General features: G+C 38.5%; 2 protein-coding genes across 5 annotated transcripts in view; both read left to right on the top strand.

Moving 5' to 3' along the window:
• PCMTD1 (protein-L-isoaspartate (D-aspartate) O-methyltransferase domain containing 1) overlaps positions 1–8,049 on the top strand; it is a 63,218-nt gene extending 55,169 nt beyond the window's left edge. For all 4 annotated transcript variants that reach the window (XM_026516484.4, XM_048212653.2, XM_048212654.2 and 1 more), the window contains one exon: positions 4,847–8,049. In XM_026516484.4, the coding sequence (XP_026372269.1) occupies positions 4,847–5,211 (365 nt within the window). In that variant the 3' untranslated portion in view covers positions 5,212–8,049. The remainder of the gene's footprint in view (positions 1–4,846) is intronic.
• Positions 8,050–9,984: 1,935 nt separating this feature from the next.
• PXDNL (peroxidasin like) overlaps positions 9,985–27,058 on the top strand; it is a 419,206-nt gene continuing 402,132 nt past the window's right edge. The window contains exon 1 of the mRNA XM_026516488.4: positions 9,985–12,771. Coding sequence (XP_026372273.2) covers positions 12,608–12,771 — 164 coding nt within the window. The 5' untranslated portion in view covers positions 9,985–12,607. The remainder of the gene's footprint in view (positions 12,772–27,058) is intronic.

The raw sequence follows: 27,058 nt of genomic DNA, 5'->3' as shown, positions 1-27,058 counted from the left end.
GGTGGTTGATAAGACTGTCCTTGATTGGGTTGATCGACATGACTGTGAATGTAAAGTAGGGATAAATTTGGTTTAAAAGGATAAAATAGAAGACAAGCCTAAATTAAAAAAAATATCATGCCTCTAAAGTATTTACAGGTGAAATGATCTCTAAAAATTTTCATCAGAATAATGTGATGGGGATGAAAATAGGAAATGGCAGTGTTGATGAATGAAGATTAGCTAGAAGGGATTGTTGTTGAAGCTGAGTGTCTGGCACATGGGGTTCCTTACACTATTAACTCCCTTGTGTATACTTGAAAGTTACTATAATAAAAAGAAAAAAACTGGGGTGCCTGGGTGGCACAGAGGTTAAGCGTCTGCCTTCGGCTCAGAGCGTGATCCCGGCATTATGGGATCGAGCCCCACATCAGGCTCTTCTGCTATGAGCCTGCTTCTTCCTCTCCCACTCCCCCTGCTTGTGTTCCCTCTCTCGCTGGCTGTCTCTATCTCTGTCGAATAAATAAATAAAATCTTTAAAAAAAAGAAAAGAAAAAAATTATCAGCTCCCAATAGCAATTTATAAAAATGAGTCAGGAATTGTAATTTTGTAAAAAAATAAAAGCTTCACTCTGAATAATGTTTGCAGAATGAAAAATGGTCTGAAAATATTATTTGTCAAAATTTAATAGGATGTTTGGAGAATAAGAACAAGTTTCCTCTTCTGTTAAAATTGCTTTCTGTTTAGAGAACATTATTTCATTAATTATAGGCGGTTAAAATAAGAAAGCATGTTAGCAAAAAAATAAAAAAAATAACACATGCAGATCTTTTGCCAACTGTATTTTGTAGCTATGAAATTGCCCATATAAACAGTTAGTAAATGTAATTATCATTTTTCCTCAGGTTTACTTATCTCTACTTTGGATTCAGCTTAAAGTCCTCTTTCTTTTTTGGGGGGATATACAGACTGCTTTAAGTTCAGGGCAGGCCATTTAGAAAGGGGTGACAGGAAAAAGGAAAAAGCTCTATACACCACCCATCAAATACTTCTTTCTGTATTCTAGGTGTGTGGGTTTTTCCACACCAAGCAATTCTCCAATTCTTTGTGGACACCAACTAGGTGTCCTATGCTCTAACTCCATTCTGACACTAACTGGTGTTGGCATAGACTCTAAAGGTTAAAGGACTCTGCCCCACAAGGCTGCCCCCTCCTCCTCCAGCTGGAGACATCAATCACAAGTACAGGTTTTCATCTGTGTTTCTGATCGCCTGGCTATAAATCAGAAACTCCCATGACCTCTTTCTAGAGTTTGATAATTTGTTGGAGCGGCTCACAGAACCCAGGAAAACAGTTTACCTACTAGATACCAGGTTTATTATCAAAGGATCCAACACAGAAACAACCAGATGGAATTGATGCATGGAGGGTTTATGTTCATCAGCCCAGAAGCTCTCTGAACCCTTTCAGTTAAGGCTTTTTATGGAGGTTTGATAGGTGAAATCATCGGCCATTCATGATTAACTCAGCCTCCAGCTCCTCCCCGCCCCCCCCCCCCCAGGGTGCTAATGAAAATCCCAGTCCTCCGAGCTCATGGTTGGTTCCCTGGCAACCAGCCCAGCATCCTCAGGGGCTTACCAAAAGTCACCTCATTAACATAAACTCAGGTGTGGTTGGAAGGAACCTTGTTATGCTCTTATCACTTATATAATTCGAGCATTTTCAGAGTTCTGTGTCAGGAATGGGAAACCAAATGTATATTGTTACAAATCACAAGGGACAAAAGAAACTTCAGAAATTGTGACACTAAACCACCCTGAGCTATATGAAGTTGCTGTTTTTGTAGGCTAAAAAATGGCCCCAAATCATCACTTTTGTGAGTTTGCCCTAAATATAATGCCCTTTTCAATCTTTGTTAATAAATAAAAATGAAAGTGCTGACTGCTAGGTTCCTATGAAATCTTTATAGAGACTACCTTTTGGAAAACAAATAGAGCTTATGTGTGTGTGTGTGTTAGAGATAACCTTAATTATAATTTTGGAATGAAAGCTTTAATTCAAAATAAAATTTTAATAGCAGTCAGGATTAGCATTGTCTGGTCCATTAAATTCTTATCTCATAACTGGAAACATTAGAAACAAGGGGGTGTTAAAGAATAGAAAATATGGGGGACTTTTGAATAGCTAGGGCTGAGAATTATCTAAAAGTTTTTGTATCGTTCAGAAAAACTTAATGCAGCTCATGTGAATACTATTTTAGGACTTACGGAAAGTCTGAATCTTTTCCATTGTGGATCTGGTTGGTTCTTTATGAAGTTCAGGTATTCTGGCAGTTTTGGATTGAAAGGTTCATCATTCCAATATGTCCTTGGAAGAGCAGTGTTGGGAGAGGAGGAACATAATTAAGGTGTGAAAAGAGAGTACCAAAAATGTAAGAGAGGTTCAAGAATAAAGACCAGCCGAAAAGACTAATTATAGCTCTATTTCTTAGCTCTTTTATAATTCCCAAAACTCTTTTATAGATTTATTCTCCACCAGCTTTCCCCGCCCTGGCCTTTTCAGAGCTTACTCAGGCATAGGCCTTTCTTCTGTGTCTACACTCCCTCTCAGGTGCTTAGGGAGAGGCTAATGGCTCCCAGTTTCTGTCTGCAGCCCTGACCTTGCCCCTGAGTCCCAGAGACATGATTCAGCTGCTTGTGGTTAGGCAGGAATATAGACTGTGCCGTTAAACGCCCATGTTCAGGTCCCAAGTCATGTCACTTATTATGACCTCTGTGACCGGGAGCAAGGTATTTCACCTCTGTCTACTTCCTTTTCCTCACTTAGTGTGAAGTGTGTTATTGCCTATAACGTGCTGAAATGGTGATCAGTATGTCACTGTTGTTTTTCTTCCTGAAATCTCCATTCAGGAAATGTAACAGACATTTCAGGTTTCACACAGAACAGAATTGTGATTTTCTTCTCCCCAAACTACTCTTCCTCTTTGTCATGTCAATAATTGACCATTAACACCTACCTAATTGCTTGGGCCAAAAATTCTACATCCAATCCCCGTCCATTCTGTCTTCAAAATGTGCTGCAAATTTGTCCACTTCTCTACAACTCTACTGCCACCCTCCCTTACTCCCATCTGCATGAGAGTGTGGTCAGATCTCAGGTGGGTTACGGGAGTATTCCAGCTGATCTCCTGCTCCCTCTCTTTACGATCCATACTCCACAAAGGAGCCTGAGTGCTATTGCATTATGACCCTGCTCTCTAGAAACCCTTGAGTAGCGACATGGCCAATACAAGGCACATTTTTTTACCAAGGCCTGCAAGATCACCCGTAATCATACCTGTTACCATTATCTTCCTGCTCTGAATTTCATCTACACTAGCCTTCTTTCAGCTCCTTGAACATGCTAAGCTCATTTACTTCTTAGGGCTTTGCTTTTCCCTCTGCCCTAAGATATTTACATGTCTGTTTCCTCATCATTTAGATCTTAGCCAGGCATGACTTTCTCAGGGAGACGGTTTGGACAACCCAATCAGAAGTAGCTGTGCCCCCGTGTTACTTTCTGTGTCTTTGGTGTTTTTTCTCATATCCTCTTTTTTGTAATTATTTTTTATCTACCCCTCCCCCCAATATATAATCTCCATAAAAGGAAGGACTTAGTGTGAAGCATCCACTGTATGTAAGTGAGTTCTTTAATAGTAGGTAGCATATAGTTTAACACATAGGTGTTGAGTGACTGTTAAACAGCTTAAAACAGTTTTGGGAGGTAGGCAGAGCAGGTGGTATTTTACACATTTTAACACATAAGGGATGAGATTTCACATGTTTTTAATTACCAATGTTCACAAAACTCCATCATTGGCAGAAGCAGGACTTGAACTCAAATTGTTGCATGTTGTTTCAGTTTCCATCTCATATACTTGGGGGCAGGCCCAGGCAGTAGAACAAATAGTTTCTAACTAAACATACCCAGCCTGGCTCTTTGGAATTCTTTTCTATTTCTGTCTTCAGTAGGGAGTTGAAAAAAGTTTGAAGAAAAGGCATTTGAGAGGGATCCTTGATGATAGTTTTATTTCCACAGGGATGGAAACTTAGTGGGACTAGAGGATTAATTTCTCTATGTATAAAGTCTTGGAACAGGCTACAAAGAAGAGTGTGTGTTCTAGGGCTTATGCATTTATAAGTCTGTGGGAGATGGGAGTGAAACGACAGACAGGGTAGGGTCCAACTGTGATGTGTTTGATAGAAGTAAACATCAGTAACTTAAGGAAATCTGTGGTGTGTGTTAGAGTTACTAGATTATTGACAACATGGTTTATGGTGGCCCTTTGCCTATGAACCAGTTCTACTTACTGATTTACAGAGGAAAAACTGTGTGTGTGTGTGTATGTGTGTGTGTACGTGCACGAGTAATAGCTTTAAAGCTCAGACTGAGGCAGCTGTTCAAAGTGCCTTTATTTGCGTTTTTGGAAATAGATCGTTCTCATATGGTTTTCAACATCAAAAAGTATGAGAAATATGTAGTGTAAAATTTCTCTTTTATTCTTGTTCCCTAACTACTTCATTCTCATGTAGCCTGTTTCTAAGCTCTTACTTGTTCTTTCAAAGAATTTTTATGCATATATATATATGGGGACACACATATCTGTACATAGAAACCTTTCCACTTTCCACAGAATTTAGAATGGTGGCTTGGCAAATTGTAAGCATCTGAAATCTTTGTTAGATGAGAATCAGAGTTTTTATACTTTCTGTGTTTTCTAACGTTTGCTAAGAAATACTTGTTCTGTGAAGAAATGAACAATATATAATGTTTTACTTTTTTATGTTTTATGTGTATGTGTTTTGTTTTTGTTTTTATTTTTTTTAGCCCCCTGTGCTGTCAGGAATCTCCAGGACTTGGCTCGTATTTATATTCGACGTACACTTAGAAATTTCATAAATGATGAGATGCAGGCCAAGGGGATTCCTCAGAGGGCTCCACCAAAAAGGAAAAGAAAGAGGGTTAAACAGAGAATTAATACCTATGTATTTGTGGGTAATCAGCTTATTCCTCAGCCTCTAGACAGTGAGGAAGATGAAAAAATGGAAGAAGATAACAAAGAAGAGGAAGAGAAAGATCACGAAGCCATGAAGCCCGAGGAGCCACCTCAGAATTTACTGAGAGAAAAAATCATGAAACTACCCCTCCCTGAATCTTTAAAGGCTTACTTGACATATTTTAGAGAGAAATAACTTAGATCAAGAAGAAAGAATGCCTACTGATTATTCCTTTAGTCTTGAAAATGTAGCATTTGTTAGGAGTTAAAAGAGAATTCTTTCATCAGAGTGAATTATAGTGGAAGAAGTATAACTTGTTTCTGTCTTAGTAATAAAAAAATGATGTATTCAGTAATTAAAAAGAATCCCTTTTATAAAATATATTTTTCTTTAAATCTTGGAAAAAATGCTGTTTTAACTCAGAGTGACTTCAAGAGTGGAATGCAACAATACTCAAGATTTGTGTACTGTAAATCCTTTTCTGATTCCTTACAGATTTGTAGTGGTGAGGCTTACATTTAATTTTGTATAAGGTTAAATAATTGTTAAGCATATACTGATTTTTGAATTGTAGTTGTTTGCATTTCCTCTATGAAAACTTTCTTACCTAATTAGAAAATCAAATGCTGTGTAGACCCACTTACCTTACTTTGTTGCAATCACTATTGCTGAGTTGCTGTAGTATTCCGGGCAATATATGAGTGCAATAACAATACAGATATTGAATAATTTAGCTTTAAAAAAAAGTTTCATGGAATTCAACAGCACTGCTACTTTTGCTTTTGAATCTATTGCCAAAAGACACGGGAAACTATCTGCTTCTCTCATAGAGATTTTAAGAGCACATCAAGTGAGTATTAAATAAAAAGTATATACCTAATACAGTTCTTAATTTGTGTGGACCCTTTACATTTTCAGTATTTAAAGATAATGAGGTTATCTACTTGCTGGAATTTTAGAAGATAGTATATTTAGGATTGGTTTTTCTATTATCCACTGTATAAAGTATTTGGTTTAAAAAAGAAAATCCATTGTTCAGAATGACTGTTGACAGCACAGATAGGTAGGGAGTAAACATGGGTAACAGCCTCTTTCTTGAGTTGCACTCGGAGGCAGGACCAGAGCAGATTTGGTCAGCAGGTGCACTTTAACAAATGGAACTCCTAGTTCATTTAAATATTTGTCTTTGACAAGGTGGGACTGAGCTAGCCTACATTTGCTTTGAAATTCATCTTTGTGTAGTCTATGAGATATTCACAGGAATTATATTTAGATGCCTTTTTGCTTTGAAAATTGTTTTCAGAATCGTAGTATAATCTTCGGGACCTATGTTGTGCTCTTTTAACTTCTTGGTGTGTGTAGGGTTTTTTTTTGTTTTTTTTGGGTTTTTTTTGGTAAAATTATAATGATTTTCACTTTTTTCTTAATATCACATACTTTATCCATCATTTGACTATTAGTTATAGCTTATCAGTGTTAAAACAGGTAGTAGATGCCATTGTTGGTTTCTTTTCTTCCTACTAGGACCTGAAAACAGTCATTCCTTGTTAAGAAAGTACACAATGTAACATATTTACTACTTAGTGTCACGTGGATTACGTATTTTTTAAAAGGAAAAATTTGAGAGTATCACTGCCACCAGCATCACTGTTCCAAGTAGTTGATCAAATATGTTTAAGGAAACCCAATTGATGTATATAGTAAAAGGATTATTATCTCTTGAAAGATTCAACTATTAGTAATACATAGATGATTTCAAAAATCTCAGCTCTGGTAATTCTACATATTTAAAAACAAGTATTTGAAATATTCTAAGTATGAATTCTCCTAAGTAAATGAGGTTATTTTAGTAATGGGAAAGATAATTTCACGGAAGGTATTTGTTTTATACCAATGACCGGGGTTAGAGGTTTGGGTTTGGAGTTGCTTGTATCTCCACATTTTTTTTTTTTTACATGATTACTAAGCTGATACTGTTAAGAAATGTCCCATCTCATTTCTGTCAAGGAAAAAAAAATAGTTTTATACAATTGTCATCTGTTAGGAATGTTCATTTTATTTTAAATTAAGTGTTAGTTTTAGAGGTTTAATATCGAGTGCCCAGTGCCCACATATTTTTAGCTAGCACCCTTCCCTTGGCTGCCCTCTACACACTTTGTTGGTTTTGGAGCTAGTGTCCAGTTATGTAAACATACATATTCTTAAATGATGATCTTACTATTTGAAAGAGGGTTTTTTTAAGGATATATTTGAAGATTGGCTTGTTCATATGGTCTCTTATTCTGTTGACCCTAGCAAAGTGTACAGTAGATTTTCATGATCATTACATATTTTGTATCTTTTGTGTTTTTAAATGCATTCATTTATTTTACAGTTGTGACTTTATTACTGACTTTAAATAAAGACGTAGAAATAAAAAATGAAAATTTAAGTGAAAAACCCTTTTATCAATGGGAATATATTAGAATAATTAAGAATATTTTGGGTTTGTTTTTATTTTTTAATGAATTCACGGTTACTTGAGTATGGTTAATTATGCTTTATAGGCGAAGAAGTAGCAAATAAAGTTTAAGTAAAATTAATTGAAAATGATGGGGAATATATTCATGGGATTTTAGCAGCCAGATCAAACAATAGAAATAATCTAATCTGGTTTTTTGTTTTTTATTTTTTGTTTTTTGTTTAATTTTACAGAGAGAAAGTAGGGCTAGGGAGACAGCATGATTTTCCTAAGTCAGACAGCTAGATGGAAATGGCTTGAAATAGTGTCAAGCATCTGATAAATCCAAGAAACCTTCAGCAGCACCATTACTACCAAGAAGATAATTTAAATATACACCTTGTGTGGGCTGACACATTGGTTCTAGTCTTAGTGAAGAAAAATGTCATTAAAATAGCATATATATGGTTAAAATACAAAAAATGTTAAATGTTGGTTCTTAGCTGTTTGAGAGGATAAAAGTGAAGGAAAGCCTGTGAAATCATGGGAAGGCTTGGAAAACTATTTTAAATAAACAGTTGCATATAATTAAATTTTGTTCTCCAGTAGCCTGGCTTTCTTTTTCTCTTCTTTTTAATTTAGAAAATCTCAGTACACATATGAATATATACTTGAAGTACCGTATACAGTTATCTGTATTTGGACATCTCATTTCCTTTGGACTGTTGCCACCTCTGAAGACAGTGTAGGTTTTTTTAAAATTTATTTTTATATTCAGTAGATATGAAGGATATTTAGAAGATACGTGCAAAACACAAGGAATAATAAGTAAGTGTGCCTGTAAGTACATGTGTGTACCTACTACTAGATTTCACTGCTGGCATTACCGTGACTTGTGTGCTCCTTCCTGATCTCCTCTTAATTCCTCTCTGGGTGTTCCTTTTGTGTTTATCGTAACCTTGCCTTTCGCTGTAGCTTTAGCACATACGTTTATATCTCTAAATAATGTATCATTTGGCTTCACACATACTTAACTTTATACAAGTGGAATCATACTCTTCTGTATTCTGCAGGTCAATTTTTCACTCCAAGTTGCCTTTCTGAGATTGCTCCATGTTATATATAGTTAAGTAACATCCACTAAACTCTGTTTAGTTATTCTTTCTACTGTTGATGGACATTTGTTGTTACATCAGATAGTTTGCTTGTCAACATTCTTCAGCACTTCAGCACGTCTTGTGACGCTGTGTGTGCAAGAGTCTTCATAGAGTGTACATCTAAGAGTAGAATTACTGGATCACAGAATATGTTTATATTCACTTTCACTAGGTGGTGCAAATGTATCTCCCAAAGTAGTGTAACAATGTGTTCCTTCCTGCAGTGTTTAAACATTCCGGTTATTCCATAACCTCACCTACATTTGATAGTGATTTTTCCTATTTAGTAGTGTGAAGTGTTACAGAGGCCTTGTTACTTATTAAGGACGTTTTGTACCTTTTTGAGTGTTTCTTGGTTTTAGGTTTCCTTTCTGTAAAGTTCCCATTAGAGGCTTTTGGAAATGTTTTATTTGGTAGTTTCTTTTAAAGCAGCTGGCTTGTAGGGTTCCTTATGTAGCCTGGCTACTAACCCATTGTCAGTTACATGTATTGCAAATATCTTTCATTAGTTTGTGGTTTCTGTTCTTACTGTTTGTGGCATCTTTCTTGAATTAGAATTTTCAGTTTTAATTTTTATCAGATTCATCTTCACACAACCTCAATCCAGAATCATGAAAATATTAGCCTATATTTTCTTACAAAAGTTCTCTTTTTGTCTTTCACATTTAAGTCTGTAATACACCTGTTGTTGATCTCTGTGTCAAGTGAGAAATAATACTTTCTTTTTTCTTACTTTGTTGATCAACTGTTTAAACACCATGTTTTGAAAAGTCCCATTTTTTCCCTCTGATTTACAGTGTTAATGGTCATAAATTTTTGCATCTTTGTGCTGTGTGTCTAGGTTTTCTTTCCTATTTTGTTAGTCAATTTATGGATCCCTGTGCTAAAACTACAGTCTTATTTAGTATAGATTAACAATAATTCTTGATCTAGTAAGATAAGTCCCTTCAACTTAAATTTCAGTAATTTCTTGGCTATTCTTGGACCATTTGACTTTGATACACATTTTAGAATCAGCTTCTCAGACAACATATACACAGTCCTCTTAGGATTTCCTTTGGAATCACTGAATTTATTGATAAATTTGTATGAGAATTAACATGTTTATGATTTGGAGTCCTCCAATCCATGAATAGGGTACTTCTCTCCTTTTATTTAGATCTTATTAAATGTCTTAATAAAGGTACAAAATTTTGTTTCAAGCATCTTTTGATTTATGTGTAGATAATTTTATATTTTTCAGTGCTGTTGTATTGTTTGTTAAAATCACATTTTGCTCCATTATTGATTTTTATACATTAAATCCTACTGTCTTGTGATTGTTCTAAATTTTCTACATAGACAACCAAATCATCTTTATAAAGACAGTTTATTTTTTCCTTTGGGTTGTTTGTTTGTTTTGTTTTTATTTTGCCAGATACGCTGGTTGGGACCTCCAGTACAGTTTTGAATAGAAGCAATGAACAGGACCAACCTTATTGTTTATTGCCCATATATAGTCATTTTTAATAAATGGCTTGGTGTGCTTTGAAAGAGCATATATTCTGTTGTTCAGTATAGTATTCTGTACATGTCATTTGAAGCAAATTTTTTATGGTATTCAAATCTAATACAGTCTAAACATTTTTTTGGTATGCTCTTGTGATTTTCAGCAAAATCTCTCACTGATGGTAGAATGTCAGTTCATTTTAGGTCTTTCAGTTTTTCTTTGTATATTTTGATGCAGTGATGCTACACTTTAGGTTTCCTATGTCTGTTTGGTGATTTGAACCTTTAACATTATGTGGGAACCCTCTTTGTATTCTTTACTTCAAAATCCATTTGGTTTGATATTCCTATAGCATTTTGGAGGGGGGGTTGGTGGTCACCTAGTGTATCTTTTTAAATTTTTATTTTAAAAGCTAATTTGGGGATATTTAATCTCCAGGGAGATTTTTTTATTCCCTTCCTCCCCATAGCAAGTTTGAAACAGGCAATTTTCCTTGTGTTCTCTGGGCGGATGGGGACAGGGGATAAAGTGGATTTTTTCTAGTTCGTCCTTAATGAACTTGAGGAAAATACAGGTTTCCCAGTTAAGACCCTCCACTTAGGAAAGGTTTTTTTCTTCTCCTTCCTGTAACCGTGATACCCCCAAATCTTTTTATTTTACTTGGTTAAGCAAATACTCTCAGACTGAACCAGCCTTCAGTGTTTACTTACCTTGCCACCTTCTCATTTTCTCTTCATTTTTGGACTCTTGTATATGTGTTTAACTTAACACTTCAAGGCATTTTTAAAAATGTTTATAATACTTATATAATAATAGTTTTCTGCAGGAAAGTTGTCCTGAGGCATTCTAGGAAAGAATCTGTGGTCTGTAGTGGCTGTGTCATGCATGTGGTTCTCTGCCTTGCTTGTAGTTCTTAGCCCTGTTTTCACAGGAGGTAATCAACAGAACTTCTCATTTAAACTTCTCATTTAGGTTTCTAAAATAGAGAGCATATAGTCTATCCTGGAAAAATACTCTATGAATACAAGCTAATATTATGTTTTGAACTGAAAACAATGCACAAACTTGTATGCCTTGTCCATCTAAGTCCTCCAAGTCACAAATACTGGCAAAAGCATGGTAATTGTAAGGCATGGGAATGAAAGGAAGAAATTAGCTTTTTCAGTTTATTTCGATACTTAGACAATAAAATAAACATGAACAGTTGTCAGGTATACTTGATTTACTTTAAAATCATTCTTGTTCATAGAGATTATTTTTTTCTTGTGATCTCTGTATTTTAATAAAATAACAAAACCCCACATATTTAAGTTTGAACATTTTGCCAAAAGAGGGCAGTATTCACCCACTGTAGAATGCAAAGGGACTGAGAAATTATTGGAAAGAAGGCAAATGAAGTTATTTTTCTTCATAAGATTCGTAAAGTTTGACAAAACTAGATCAGCAATCGTTGGATTTGTCACCCAGTCTGGTCATCTGGGATTGTTGCCTAGATTGGGCCATCTCAAATTTTAATTTATTTTTATATTACTTTTACATTTTTTAAAGTGCTAGTTTAGGGTTAAAAGTTAGTCTTTAGGGATAAAACCAAAAACCTTTTCTAAATACCTGCCTAGAGTCACCAAAAAACTCATGTTTAAGGCACATTTATTGAGGTCTGTATTTGCCAGTGTCCTCAAGGCTGCTCACCTCAGTGACCTGTGGCCAGTTAAACCTGGTGAAAAATGAGTGTCCCTCCAACGGTGCTGCCACTGAGCCCAGCGGTGGCTCAGCCTTGTTCTACTTTAAACTTAGGTTTGTCGATCAGTTTGTCTCCTCTGCATGATGGTGTAGAGCTTCATGGTGTAGATATAACAGCTTTAAATATTAAAGGAAGAAATAGGAAGTAGTTAGTTTGAATCTTGAGCGAAATGCTTTGGTCTTCAGGTGTAGAATAGGAAGAAATGAAACCATTTTTTGAAAGCGTACTTTGGAGCAGGGAAGGAAAATGTGAGCCTAGATCATTTATTAGAACTCTGTCTGCCCTTTAGGATTTAGTAATACTACCAGATAAAAAGAAAAGCTGTTCTGCATTGATTCAATAAATAATCAACTTGCGCTTCAAAAGGACAGCTAGGGGGAGAAAAAAAGGACAGCTAGGGTGTAAGTGGCTAGCGCTTAACATAACGTGCAGTGGAAGCAACTTTGGAAAAGTTTTTATTTGCATTGCGCTGCCCAAATGGAGTACGTTTCTGAAAGCGGCTTTTGCATGGACAAGCTTCTCCGCGTCCCTGAGAGTCCCGCGCCCCCTAGAGGCGTTGGGCGCCCTCCGCCCTGTAATGTGATCTCCCTGCTCTGGATTGGTCAGAGGCTGAGTTCCCTGGGAGCGGCGCTTAGCTGGGGCTCCCAAGACCGGCTCAGGCTCCGTACGGCAGGTTCCGCACTGCAGCCACCGCCGCCGCCACCTCTGTCGCCACCACCGCTGCTGCTGCTCCTGCTGCTTCGCTTCCAGCAGCGGATGGAGCGATGGAGTCCAGACTCTTCTGCTGGACCACTTGCTTTCTCCTGGTCGTGTGGTGCCTGCCGGTGCTACCCTGCCCTAGCCGGTGCCTTTGCTTGAAGAGCACCGTCCGCTGCATGCACTTGATGCTGGATCACATTCCTCAGGTGCCGCAGCAGACCACAGTCCTGTAAGTTCACACAGATTCCCGTTCAGCACTTTTCATTGCCCTCTACTGAGACCAAGCACTCTGCTTTTAACCTAGATTCCTGATGTGATCCCTGCTGTATAATTGGAAGAGGGTTTTCACCTTTCAAACAACTAAATGGTTCTGCTTTGTTAGACTAGAAAATGTGAGCAATGATGAATTGAAATATATTTGCACTAGGTGCAGTTATCTTTTCTAACATCTTCCAGAACTTACTGTTGAGAATTTTCATCTCTATCTTAAGAATTTTCCTGTATAAGTTCTCATATTATCCCTTTCATCGTCTTCAAAATCCTTTGGACTCCTAATTGAGTCAGCATGTGTCTGTCCCATTTGAGAAGAACTAATTTAGCTTTGGAATGTGCTTCCAACTTAATATGTGCTGGCAATTTGCATTTCTTTTGTTCATTGTTGGGCTTTGTATTGGGTGTGCCTCTCAGGTGGGTGATGCTGTCAACCTCAGGCCCTTGAAGGACTATCCATTTTCCAGAGCAGACACTGTCCAGTAGGTACTGGGTACTTAGAAGCCTTCTGGAGAAGCCTTCTGACTTAATCAGCACCTAGGGGGCATTATGGGATGGTAGTGGAATGGTAGAGTAAACCATAATACAGGTATCAGATGGGCCTGGGTTCAAATACCACTCCCTTGTCTTAATGTGGTGATAATAAACCTTTATCATTGAATTGACATTTGGATTAAATAATATGTACGAAGTGCAAATCTTTTATTATCATAATTTTCAAGTCTTACATCACAAGAGAAGGAAAAATGCCAAAAGGACTTGCGAATTTGAAGGGTTCACCTCTCCATGGTAAAGTTTTTGCAGATTATGTCATGTCCATGGAAGAGAACTCCTTTCACTGTTCCAAATCCATTCTTGAGCAGAGTGAAATAGCTTAACATTCCTGGGATTTTGAGATATGAGATAAGAAGATCAGCACTGTATGGTTGGTTTTTTTTTTTTTTTTTTTTTTTTTTTTTTTGGTCATAATCATGAAATGAGGAATTTAGCTTGGTAATGAAAAGTTGAAATTAGTGGTTGGTAGTTGTGTAGAATAAGAGATGTGTATTTGCCATACATATTTATGGTAATTTTCATTAAGTGTTTTGTTTATTTCATATGCTTGCAAATACCAAAATAAGTCTTACTCTGAAAAGTATTAAGACAGGTCCTTGAACCTGGGACTGCTGCATCAGCACAGGCAGTCGGCACAGAGCCAGAGAGACTTTGGACTTGTAACCATCCTTGTGTCATTTTATAATTGTGGTTTCTTTTTTCTTTTAAGATTTTTATTTGTTTATTTGACAGAGAGAGACAGCAAGAGAGGGAACACAAGCAGGGGGAGTGGGAGAGAGAGAAGCAGACTCCCAGCGGTGGAGCCTAATGTGGGGCTCGATCCCAGGACCCTGGGATCATGACCTGAGCCAAAGGCAGACGCTTAACGACTGAGCCACCCAGGCACCCCTAATAGCAGTTTCTGACGGAGAGTAACAGAGCCTCACAGAAGGGGCAGCTTGTCTAATCAAGTGCCACCGACTTAAATAAAAGGCTACTTAAGTTCCAATCTGGGCCTTAAATTTTGATTCTTAGGTGTTTCAAAGAAGAAATTAGCGCTCATTAGACACTGTCTTCTAGACGTATTGGACGGAACTGAAAGGACGCTGTCGATGTACTTGTGAAGAGCCTTCCACTACATGTGGAAATAAGTCCTAATGGTTGGGTTCTCAGGTTCCAGATTGGGCCTGCTGCTGAGCCAGATACCCTATAGACAAAATGTATGTTGCCATGGGTGAGTTCTTGGCTTCTTGATGTCTCGGTTTCCTTTCCATAAAATGGGGATGCTAATAGTGTTCACCGTCTAGGGTTATTCTGAAGATTAAATGAGTTAATGCACGTTAAAAACTTAAAACAGTGCCTGGCCCTACTAAGCAGTAGAAGAGCTCACTATTATTACGTTTACAGTTAAGGATACAATTTGAGCTGCAAACTCAAATACCTCCAGGAAGCTGGCTGGTACAGTAATGTGAGGGAAGTGGCTGGATGAGGACGAACAATTGCACAAGTGGTGTGATGGACAGCAACCAACCTCGATTGGGTCTATGGGGGCCAAGAGGTGGGAGAGGCGAGCCAGTGGCAAGGGCCGGCCAGCCATAGAGCTCATTGCTGCCCTGTGGGAATTTGGGCCTATTGTTAATGAGCTTGCCATATTTTTCAAGAAGATAGAGAAGTCAAAAATGTAATTCCCTAACTTTTAAATCTTGGAGGATAATGAAAATGTTTTTAAGTGAAAGGCAACAGCACCCAAGCCCAACCACACATATTTGTAGGTTACTCTTATCCCAGGACCTTCCATTTGTGACCTCTATTAGAGAAATAGCATAAAGGATAAGAAATATATGTAAAGTTTATAAAAGTTGGTGCACTCTGCTTCTTTTGGGCTCCAAATACTTGACATAGGATTACGTTTTCAAGTAAGCAATATCATGAAGGTACACTACTAACTGCATTAAGGTAAGAATTGTGCTCAATCCCCCCCCCCCAAATAAATAAATAAAATCTTATTAAAAAAAAAGATAAGAATTCTGGAAAAGAAAAAGCCAATCAGACTTTGGAAGCTAAGGCAAATGGGGCCTGGACCAATTTCTCCCTAATAGCAGCATCAAGAGTTTTTGTTAAACCACACTTATATATATGTGTGGTCATCATAGCAGTGGAAATAATGTAAATAAACATAGCCAAAGTGCTTAGTAAATGTTAATTAGTAGTATTGTAACTTTATTGAGTTTGTCTTTACATGTTTTTAAAATTTTAACCTTAATACAGAAAATATTTTTCTCAACCACAGATAAGGAAACTTCACTATACTTAATGATTGATTATGGTTGGCGTTTGAAGTTTAGAAAAATGCAAGAACTACTCCCCCCAATTTTAATTTAATTCCGTGTATAAAGATATCATTGGGTATTCAAAGCAAATATCATTTACCAAATAGGCTGCTACCATTTAGAAACTTTCACTCCTCATGCTGTGTATTTTAGTAAAGCAAATCTTTCAGAATTGGAATTTGCAAACCAAAAATTTCTAATAGTGAACTTTAGGGAGCCTGTTCAGTAATCAGAGGCTCTGCGTAGTTTTAGTTGATTTTACTTTAGACCCAGGTCGTTAGGTTTTACCTCCAGAATCTCAGGTGCTGATTAAGAAATGTGATGTCCTTAGAATTCCAAGGAGTGAAAGATTGAGCCTTGGTTGAACTCAGGGACTGTGATTAAACAGACTCTAAAAACCATCTTAATTCCACTAGAAAAATGTAAAAAATGAGAATGTCCCCATAAGTTTTAAATATACAAATATGTACAGTGTGAACGTTTAACTAATTAAGGCATTTCCTTTATGTACAAAGCTTGCTTTGCCCTCCAAATATACCAACCTTGGGAGGAAGACTGGCAGTGGCAAATGGGAAAATGACAAGTTCAGTCATGAAAATGTTTATCCAGTTGATAAAAATGTCATCTTGTTCAAGAAGAAAATAGAATTCCTTCAGCTCTTTCCAGTTTCTAATCCAATCAGGTTATCAGATTTTTTTTAAAAGATTTTATTTATTTATTTGATGGAGAGAGACAGCCAGTGAGAGAGGGAGCACAAGCAGGGGGAGTGGGAGAGGAAGAAGCAGGCTCCCCCCAGAGGAGCCCGATGCGGGGCTCTATCCCAGGACCCTGGGATCACGCCCTGAGCTGAAGGCAGACGCTTAACGACTGAGCCACCCAGGCGCCCCAGATTTTTTTTTTTTCTTAAATTTAACCTCAGGGGTTACTTTGACCTTTGAAACAGAATTTTTCATAACTTTTTTAAACTGACATAACTTGTTGGCTTTGAGTTATCACTTAGTAGTGAGCAGGCCTGGATTCCCTAGACGCTTTCCCATTTGGCATGGTTGAAGGGAAGTATGAGGGACCCGGCTGAACTATATCTAAATTCAAACCTACCCCAGTTGTTGACCGGTTGGGGAGAGAAATGGAACTAAAAGTTGAAATGCATTTCCTGTTTCATTGCCTAGTTAGTAAGTCAGGGTACACTGTTTCAGCAAATGCCTCCAGTCTTGGGGGCCTAACATGGTGCAGCCTCACCACCCTAATGACTCAGCACAGCTCGGTGCTCAGAGAAGAGCTAGAAGAGGCTGTTCTAGAAGATGGGATGAGTGTTCATGGAGCCCACGTGAGGATCTTGGGTGGAGGAACAGTGAGGAGAGGGCAGGGTCGGGGTGTGGAGGGATAAAAGCTGCCAGCTGTTGGCATCACTGTCTGGGATGTGACCCACCCCTGATATCTGGGAGTCATCCTTCAGCCACACCGACCTACAGGAGAATTAGTTTAGGGGATAAACAAGTCCTATCTGGACATATTAATTTGGGGGTCTCTCGGGGGACAAATTGTTGAAGAAGTCTAGCAAGTAGTTATGGGAGATGTAGATCTGTGATGTGGAGCACTCCCCTAGAGCACCAGGGAGAGTGCAGGGCGGAGGCGTGGGACAGGAACACACCACGGAAGGGTAGAAAGTGAGCTGGCTAACACAGGGAAGGAAGCAAGATGTTTCCCAGAGGGGTGTGACTGAGGTATGGCAGAGTCGAGCTTGGACACTGAAAGACAGCCTGACAATTGGGTGGTGCAGATGACAGCAAAAGCAGCTTTGACAGATAGGAATAGAAGCCAGATTGCAAGGATTAAGGAGTAATAGGCTTGCTTTTCCAGATTTCAGAACTTGGCCTCCACCAAGGAAATGTTAGCATCCCCATCTCTGAGTCTCAGTATCCTCATCAGCAAAATAGGGATGAATAATTGCCTAGTGATGCCAGGATCCAAGTGGTCTCATCTCAGGATTTCCTACAATGGCCTGTACTTAGATGATATATGCTGATTAAGTTAGTGGAAGAGAATAGTGTTTTCTATACTGAACTCGGCATTTCAATCCCTACTATAGATTCTATAAGTGAGATGAAGGGAAGCATTGCGCAATAACAGCTTTTGGGGGAGTAGTTACAATATGAAGCCGCAAAGGTGAGGTCCCTGTTCTAGTTAGAGAGCTAGTGCATATATAAAAAGTTGAATAATAGTACAGGTCTGATGCAAGAAAGACCAATCTGTTTTGCATTTATGGAGTAAGAAAGGATGGTGAATGTCCTGGTTTGTCAGCTTGATAGGGTAATGTAGATAGTGAAAATAAATGACAAAGAGGGAAAAATCTGAAGAATAGAGAAAATTTGAGTTTTACTTGGGCATCCTGGTGGATAGGGTAAGGGCTCAGGAATATGGTAAGCTCGGGAGGCAAGGGATGCGGTTTTGAGAGTCATTGAGATAAGAGTGTGCATTAATTCAGCCGGAGGGAGGAAATGTGGTTTTCCAGGAGATGCTTGTAGAATGAGAAAAGTCTGCATAGGCTAGAACTCTGGAAAACCCCACAGTCAAGGGAACACATATGTAAGCAAGAGCCAGGACTATCAGCTGTGGTTGTGAAGTCTGTACACTGCTCAGCTCCACACTGTGCTGGAAATGGTGCCCCCTGCAGTTGTGTGGTGTGCTGACCCTGGGGGCAAAAGAAAGAGGAGTCAGAGGAGAACACGGCAACCAAAGAAGTAGGAGTACCAGAAACAAGGGCTCTCAAGAGGGAGGAGGGTGGTCAAATCTGGCAAGAAGAGTTTGATGTAACAGAATGCAAATTTTGCCTTCAAGCTGCTGGAGGAGAAGAAGGTTGAAGGAATTTTGTCGTTTTTGTTTGTTTTTTAAAGGATAGGGAATGTTTTGTGTGAGTGGTAGGCAAAGGGAATGGAAGTCGGGTAAGAGGAGTAAAGATATGAGAGAAGAGAGTGGGTATGTTTTCGTTGGAGCTTGCAATTCCAAGGAGAGGTGTTCGATAACAGATTAGTGTAAGCAAGTAATTGAGAGCTTGATGTCTAGATAGATGAGGCAAGATGCAGACCTTATCTGAAAGGGAGAAAACCCAGCAGGACGGAGGCTACAAACCTCAGAGCCAAGGCATCTGGAGACCATCACTGCTGCAGCAGATGTCCCAGCCCAGGCTCCAAATGTGTCTGATGTTTCTGGTTCCAAAGGGAGAGAGAAACATTATAGTAATGGTGAGAATTACAGAAATTAAGTTAAGGAGACTGTGGATGTTGAGCAACTTTATCTTTGTTAATTTATTCCATTGCTTCAATGGCATCTTCAACAAATAATTTTTATAAAGTGTTCTTTTATTCAGTGGAGTGGTAAATTTACTTTGGGCGATTGTGTTAGTTAGCTCAGGCTGTTATAACAAAATACCATAGACTGGGTGATTTAAATGACATTTATTTCTCAGAGGAAGGTCCTAGATCAAGTGTCTGGTGAAAGCTGTCTTCCTGGTCCAGTGAGATGGCTGCCTTCTCATTGTCTCACAGGTAGCCAGAGAGAGACCATCTGTCTAAAGGTATTAATTACATCACGAGGTCTCCACCCTCCAGACCTAATTATTTCCCAAAGGCCCCACGTCCTAATACCACCACATGGGGATTAAGGGTTCAACATATGACTTTGGAGGGGAATCAAGAGTTCAGTCCATAGCAGTGACTCAGGTTTAAGTCATCAAAATGTTTATCCAAAACAAATAGGTTACTGATATAATTTAAACATTCTGGTATATTCTTTATTTAATATGTATGTTCCTTTCCACTCTGAGACACAATAAACTGTTTCTTGAGATACATGGAAGGCATATTTTCCTTGCTATTACATGAAATTGAGCATATCTGACCAAAATTCAAATCATGAGACCTTTTCCAAATGCAATATGAAAACATTTAAACATTTTAAATATTCTGCCTTTCTTTCAGGCAACAGAGTAGCCACAACAAATGACAGAAACAGTTTTATTGTCTAACTCCAGACTATGCGGTGAAAAACTGAGTTATGGTTAAAAATCATCTTGTTCTATTGTTCGGTCTGATCAGTTTGGATCACTGTATCAGTCCTCTCCCAGTGATTCTTCATCAGAGTAGGAAAAAAGAAAGTTTCATGTTTGGATTTTAAAATGGAAAAAAGAAAAGCATGAACATCATTTCAGCTAAAGATACTATAAAAAATTCCTAAGTCTACTAACTTCATTTATTTTAGTAGGCAGAACCAAAAGACCCTCATTTAACCTCAGTTGCTGCAGAGTGCTATATCTGTATAATATGTATATAATATGATAGATATCCATAATACTTTGTGTAAATGGTTTCCAAGAGTAAGGACACAGATCTTTTTTAAGTTTTTTTTAAAGTTTTTATTTAAATTCCAGCATAGTTAACATAGAGTATAATATTAGATTCAGGTGTACAGTATTGTGATTCAACATTTCCATAAAATACCAGGTGCTCATCACAACAAGTGCAGTCCTTAATGCCCATCCCTTATTTCATCCATCCTCCTACCCACCTCCCCTCTGGTAACCATCAGTTTATTTCTTTATATTTAAGAGTCTGTTTCTTGGTTTGCGTCTCTCTCTCTCTTTCTCTCTGTCTCTTTTTCTCTTTGCTTTGTTGCATTTCTTAAATTCCACATATGGATGAAATCATATGGTGTTTGTCTTTCTCTGACTGACTTATTTCACTTAGTACAATACTCTCTAAATCCATCCATTTTGTTGCAAATGGCAGGATTTCATTCTTTTTTATGGCTGAGTAATATTCCATTCTCTCTATATACCACATCTTTATCCATTCATCAGTCAATGGACACTTGGGCTGTTTCCATAATTTGGCTGTTGTAGATAGTGCTGCTGTAAACATTAGGGCATATGTATCTCTTTGAATTAGTATTTTTGTGTTCCTCAGGTAAATACCTGGTAGTGTAATTGCTGGATTTAGGGTAGTTGTATTTTTAACTTTTTGAGGAACCTCTGTACTGTTTTCCAGAGTGGCTGCACCAGTTTGCACTCCCACCAACAGTGTAATAGAAGAGGTTCCCCTTTCTCTACATCCTCACCAACATGTGTTGTTTCTTGAGTTATTGATTCTAGACACTCTGACAGATGTGAAGGGATATCTCATTGTAGTTTTGATTTACATTACCCTGAGGATCAGAGATGTTGAGCATCTTTTCATGTGTCTGTTGGCCATCTGGATGTCTTCTTTGGAAAAATGTCTGTTCATGTCTTCCGCTCCTTTTTTAATTAGATTATTCCTTTTTTGGGTGTTCAGTTTTATAAGTTCTTTATATATTTCAGCTACTAACCCTTTATCAGATGTCATTTGCAAATATCTTCTCCCATTCCATAGGTTACCTTTCAGTTTTGTTGATTGTTTCCTTCACTGTGCAGAAGCTTTTTATTTTGGTATAGTCCTAATAGTTTATTTTTATTTTTGTTTCCCTTGCCTTAAGGGACATATCTAGAAGGAAGTTGATACAATCAATGTCAAAGAGGGTACTGCCTGTGTTCCCCTCTAGGATTTTGATGGTTTCAAGTTTCACATTTAGGCCTTTAATCCATTTTGAATTTATTTTTGTGTTTGGTGTAAGAAAATCGTCCAGTTTTTCTTTTTCTTTTCTTTTCTTTTCTTTTCTTTTCTTTTCTTTTCTTTTCTTTTCTTTTCTTTTCTTTCTTTTCTTTTCTTTTCTTTTTCTTTTTCTTTTTCTTTTTCTTTTTCTTTTTCTTTCTTTTCTTTCTTTCCAGATTTTATTTATTTATTTGACAGAGAGAGACAGCCAGCGACAGAGGGAACACAAGCAGGGGGAATGGGAGAGGAAGAAGCAGGCTCCTAGCAGAGGAGCCTGATGCAGGGCTCGATCCGAGACGCTGGGATCATGCCCTGAGCCAAAGGCAGATGCTTAACGACTGAGCCACCCAGGTGCCCCAGAAAGTGGTCCAGGTTCATTCTTCTGCATGTTGATGTCCAGTTTGCCGAACACCATTTGTTGAAGAGACTTTTTCCCATTGCATATTCTTTCCTTCTTTGGTGATGATTATTTGAGCATATACTTGTCAGTTCATTTCTGGGTTTTGTATTCTATTCTATTGATGATCTATGTGTCTCTTTTTGTTCCAGTACCATACTGTTTTGTTCACTACAGCTTTGTCATGTAACTTGAAGTCCAGAATTGTGGCCCCGTGGTGTAATGGTCAGCACTCTAGACTCTGAAGTCCAGAATTTTGATGTCTCTAGCTTTGCTTTTCATTTTCAAGGTTGCTTTGGCTATTTGGGGTCTTTTTTGGCTCCATACAAACTTTAGGATTGTTTGTTCTAGCTCTGTGAAAAATGCTGTTGGTATTTTGATAGGGATTGCATTAAATGTGTAGATGGCTTTGGATAGTATTGATGTTTTACCAATATTTGTTCTTCTAATCCATAAGCATGCAATGTTTTCCCATTTCTTTGGGTCATCTTCAATTTCTTTCATCAGTGTTTTACAGAGTACAGTTCTGTCACCTCTTTGGTTAGATTTGTTCCTACATACCATTGTTTTTGGAGCAATTGTAAATGGGATTGATTCCTTAATTTCTCTTTCTGCTGTTTCATTATCGGTATATAGAAATTCAACAGATTTCTGTATGTTGATTTTGTGTCCTGTGACTTTACTCCTTCATGATTCAGTTCTAGCAGTTTTTTGGTGTCGTCTTTCAGGTTTTCTGTATAGAGTATGACAATACCTGCAAATAGTGAAAGCTTGACTTCTTCCTTGCTGATTTGGATACCTTTTATTTATTTTTGTTGTCTCATTGCTGTGGCTAGGACTTCCAGTGCCATGTTAAATAATAGTGGTGAGAGTGGACATCCCTGTCTTGTTCCTGGCCATAGAGGAAAAGCTCTCAGTTCCTTCCCATTAAGGATGATCTTAGCTGTGGGTTTTTCATAGATAGCCTTTATTATGTTGAGGTATGTTCCCTCTAAACCTACTTTGTTGAGGTTTTTTTCATGAATGGATGTTGTACTTCATCAAATGCTTTTTCTGCATCTGTTGAAATGATCATATGGTTCTTATCCTTCCTTTTATTAATGTGGTGTATCACATTGATCAGTTTGCAATATTGAACCACACTTGCAACTCAGGAATAAATCCCACTTGATCGTGGTGAATGATTTTTTAAATGTATTGTGAATTTTTGCATCCATGTTCATCAGGGATATCAGCCTGTGGTTCTCTTTTTTAGTAGAGTCTTTATCTGGTTTTGATATCAAGGTAACGCTACTCTCATAGAATGAGTTTGGGAGTTTTCTTATCTCTTCTGTTTTTTGGAATAGTTTGAGAAGAATAGATATTAACTCTTCTTTAAATGTTTGGTAGAATTCCCCTGGGAAGCCATCTGGCCCTGGACTTTTGTTTGTTGGAAGTTTTTGATTACTTATTCATTTTCTTTGCTGGCTATGGGTCTGTTCAAGTTTTCTATTTCTTACTGTTTTGGTTTTGGTAATTCACATGTTTCTAGGAATTTATCCATTCCTTCCAAGTTGTCGAATTTGTTGACATAAAATATTTCATAATATTATCTTATAATTTGTGTGGTGTGTGCAGGGGTTTGTGCTGGTCTTCTGGGGAGGGGCCTGCCATGCTGGGATTGAGGCAAGCTTGCCTGAGAAAGCAGTCCTGCCAGAGCACAAGGTGGATGGGGCTTGGTGTAAGCAAGTTAGGAAGCCAATGTTGGCATTGCACTGCTTTCTGCAGTGGGTCTATGTTTATGCTGAGGGGCAGGGAAGAGAAATGGTGCCAGTCAGCTCCTTTGTTCCCAGAGAGGCGTCTCCATGCATGCTGCCTCTCAGGGATGCCCTCTGAGAAGAGTGAATAATCTCCCCACTGTGTGCCTCAGGTTTTCCTCAGATTGCTGTTTCCATGCCATGTTCTCCCCCCCCCCCCCCCCACTGCCTCCTGGGTTGTTTGCCTGCCTTCTCTCCAGGAGCAGGGCATTGCCATCTGGGCTCTATCCCAGCCAAACCTGCTGACCTTTAAAACTCCAGACTTCAAGTCCTGCTGGTTGTAAGCACTCACAAAATCCAGCCTCTCTCATTTTCCAGGCCAATGGCTTTGGGGAAATGTTCTCCTTGTGTATTCCCCTATATGCTCCTCTCTCTCTTGTCCTTCACCTCCACCACAGTCCCTTCCCTCTGCAGCAACCAGAATCTGTTTCTCCCCTAAACCACAGTCTCCACACTTCCTACCTTCTTCGATGTGGCCTCTTCTCTCCCTTTAGTTGTGGGGTTTGTTCTGTCAGTCTTCAGGTTGATTTCTGGGGTATTTAGGATGATTTGATAGTCATCCAGCTGTGTTTGTGGTACCAGATGAACCTAGGGTCCTCCTACTCTGCAGCCATTTTGAAAATGCAAGACACAGATTTTAGGATTCATCAATTTCACCTGGCTTGTGAGCCCCATGAGTAATTAGAAGAGGCAACTGCCTACACACATGGTTTGGAAAAAACTTAGAGGTCTCCCAAAGATAGATTCCCCAGTAGCTTACCAGATCCTGGCATTGTCCATGATCTGCCCTTGTATTAGATCACCTAAGACTCCAATGAAAATCATCCATTTTATCTTACAGGAATGTTGTGACCTTGTAGATGAAATAGGACCACCAAATCAGTTCTTTAAATCACTACTAGTCGAGCCCCTGGTACAATTAGAACTTAACGTGAATTGTGTTTCTAGGAAGATGCAGCAGGAAGTCCACAGATGCAGGAAGCCAATGGGCTTTGTACACACTGCTCTTTTGGCCTGGAATGCATGAACCCCCGTTGTCCTCACTTGGCCTATTTTGGCTTAGTCTTCAGAGGTCAGCTCAGAGCTCACCTCTGGGAATTCTTCTTCATCTTTCCCTTCTCGCCAGTTTTTGGGAGATTCCTTTCCTGTCTTGACCAGAGAACATGTCACATGGGATTAGGATTATTAACTTGTCTCCCTGACAGACCAAGTGCCGCCAGGGCAGAGAAGAGAGATTACATCTTTTCTTTTCAAACTCTTAGGGCTTGCCAACATAAAATATATGTTGAATGCATGAATGAGCCAAATGGCAAAATGAAACTTGAGAGGTGGTGAAAATATGTCCTACCTTCTAAGAAAGCTGCAGACTGCTCTGTTTGGCCTGGGTTAAAATGATTTCTGTTTGTTGTGACCCTTACCTACTGCTTCTCCTGTGTTGATCACTACTCTTGTAAGAGCGCTATGTAATATGCTCTTGAACTGCAGGCTGAGAGAAGAAAATTGATGCCTAGACACAAAAAACCTTAGAGGAAATGAGATAAAGAAGAAAAGAGAACTGGAGGCCAAAATTCCAGCAAGTAGAAATGGGTATCTGAGCGCTGACTGATACTGTGGTGAGGGGACAGGGAAGAGGTACTTATAAAGATCCCTGCTTCTCGAGTTGGTCCCCTTGGTTTGAAACAAGGTGTTGGTGCACAAAAAGATGGTTTGTTTTCTTCTTCACATACATGCACCAGAGTGCCTTCCCACCTGGAGCTACTTCCTTCTTGTTTCAGCCACCATCCTCCCTGTTGGAGAGAGGGCGACTTGGCTGTCATCTATATTTGGCCACCTCTAAAGACAAGCATAGATGAAAAGCTGGTGCAATACTGAGAATTTATTTTTAAAATGTTCCAAATCAGCTAAAAATGACCACCAACTAGGGATTATAACTCAGGGCCCACAGGAATCCTCAACAGTGCTCACAAGGAGCTTACCAAGAAAACAGGGCCATCACTTATTATACCGTTAAAACTTCCCCAAATTAGTTATAATAGTATTATTGTATTTACTTATACCTCACATTTGTCCAGAAAGTATTTCAAGTGGCTAATAGCTATTTTTAGTAATGGGAGAAGATACATTTCAATGTTTCCCATCTACTTTTTCTAGATCTTATGTTTTCCCTTTCTGCTCTTGTCTTATTTCTGATCATGTTTTTCTTTTAATATTAATCTCTCTGAACTTATTGAATGCAAAAGAAGTGGAATTCTGTCAGCACAGAATACCATTTTTTCTAAGTGCGGCATCAGCAGAGTTGTAATCTAGTCAGACTTTCAGATTATTATATTGAGGGTAGAACCCACACAAAGTATCTGATATCTAAGAATAAGCATATGAAGGATTTTACATCCATGACTGAATTTCCATTTGCCTTTATCCAGTGCGATAGGTCAACTTCAGTACTAACCTGGACTGTCTAGAGGCAGCAGGAAGCTAACTAACTTTACTAAGGGGTCTAAATTGGCACTCTAAATTTAAAGAATTGCCCAAACTGGCAGGGGTGAATGTGAAGCAAAACTTCTTGTGTACCGTTCTGCACTTTTCTTCCTCCAGCAGATTTGAACAATGAGATCCTGGCCAGGGCCTCAGAAAGTCACCAGGCTGGAGTTGTTACCCCCCAGCCCTTGAGCTCTCTCTCACTGTCTCAGAATGGCTTTTCATTTTATGACCTTCAAGTCCTGGGTAGTTGTTTCTAAAAGGGTGTCATTCTGAGTGACTGCATGTCATGTTGATGCAGTGTGCATGGTACCTTGGGGACAGTACTGACTGTGTGCTTGTGGTATGATTCCAGTCACACTTGGAATAAAATCCCACTGAAGACATGACTGCATGACTTCCCAGTATTTTTCTGTGTGAGAGGAAGAATTTTAGTAAGTTTCTGTTTTGCCTAAAATGTATTTCAGAACTAACAGATCTAGCTGCGAGGCAGTGTGCTCAGTAGTTGGGGTCACAGATTTTGGAGGCAGACTGCTTGCATTTTAATTCTCCCTTCACAATGTATTGGCTGTGTGTCCTTGGACAAGTAACTTAAGCTCTTTGGCTTCAGCCTTCTCCTCTGTAAAATAGTGCTTACCATGTGTTGGAAACAATATAAATGTTACTTGCTGTAATTAGCACTAATATTATTATAGCCATTGAAGTCTAGAGGTACAGATATCAACTCTAAAAGGTACTCTTTTCTCTCTCTCTTGTTTAGTAAGACAGGGTATAAATATTATTTACAAAGATTATGAAAATGTTCAACTCATGTCTCTTGAAACTAAAAGCTTACTTTTGTTGAGAAAGCATTGGAAATACTCTTAAGCATGATTTTATTATGGTTGTGTCTGAAATTATTTAATGTTCAGAAAGCTTTAGTTATTTCTGAAATGCAAGTTTTTACAGAGTCTGAGAAATACATGACAGTCAAAGCATTAGCCTCGAGAGTAGGTTTAGTAGATTGTAACATTTTTTTTTTTTCTAAAGATTTTATTTATTTATGTGACAGAGAGACAGCCAGTGAGAGAGGGAACACAGCAGGGGG

Source organism: Ursus arctos, unplaced genomic scaffold (assembly GCF_023065955.2).
Source record: "Ursus arctos isolate Adak ecotype North America unplaced genomic scaffold, UrsArc2.0 scaffold_6, whole genome shotgun sequence".
Classification (NCBI taxonomy): Eukaryota; Metazoa; Chordata; class Mammalia; order Carnivora; family Ursidae; genus Ursus; species Ursus arctos.
This window is presented reverse-complemented; position numbering and strand designations above follow the sequence as displayed.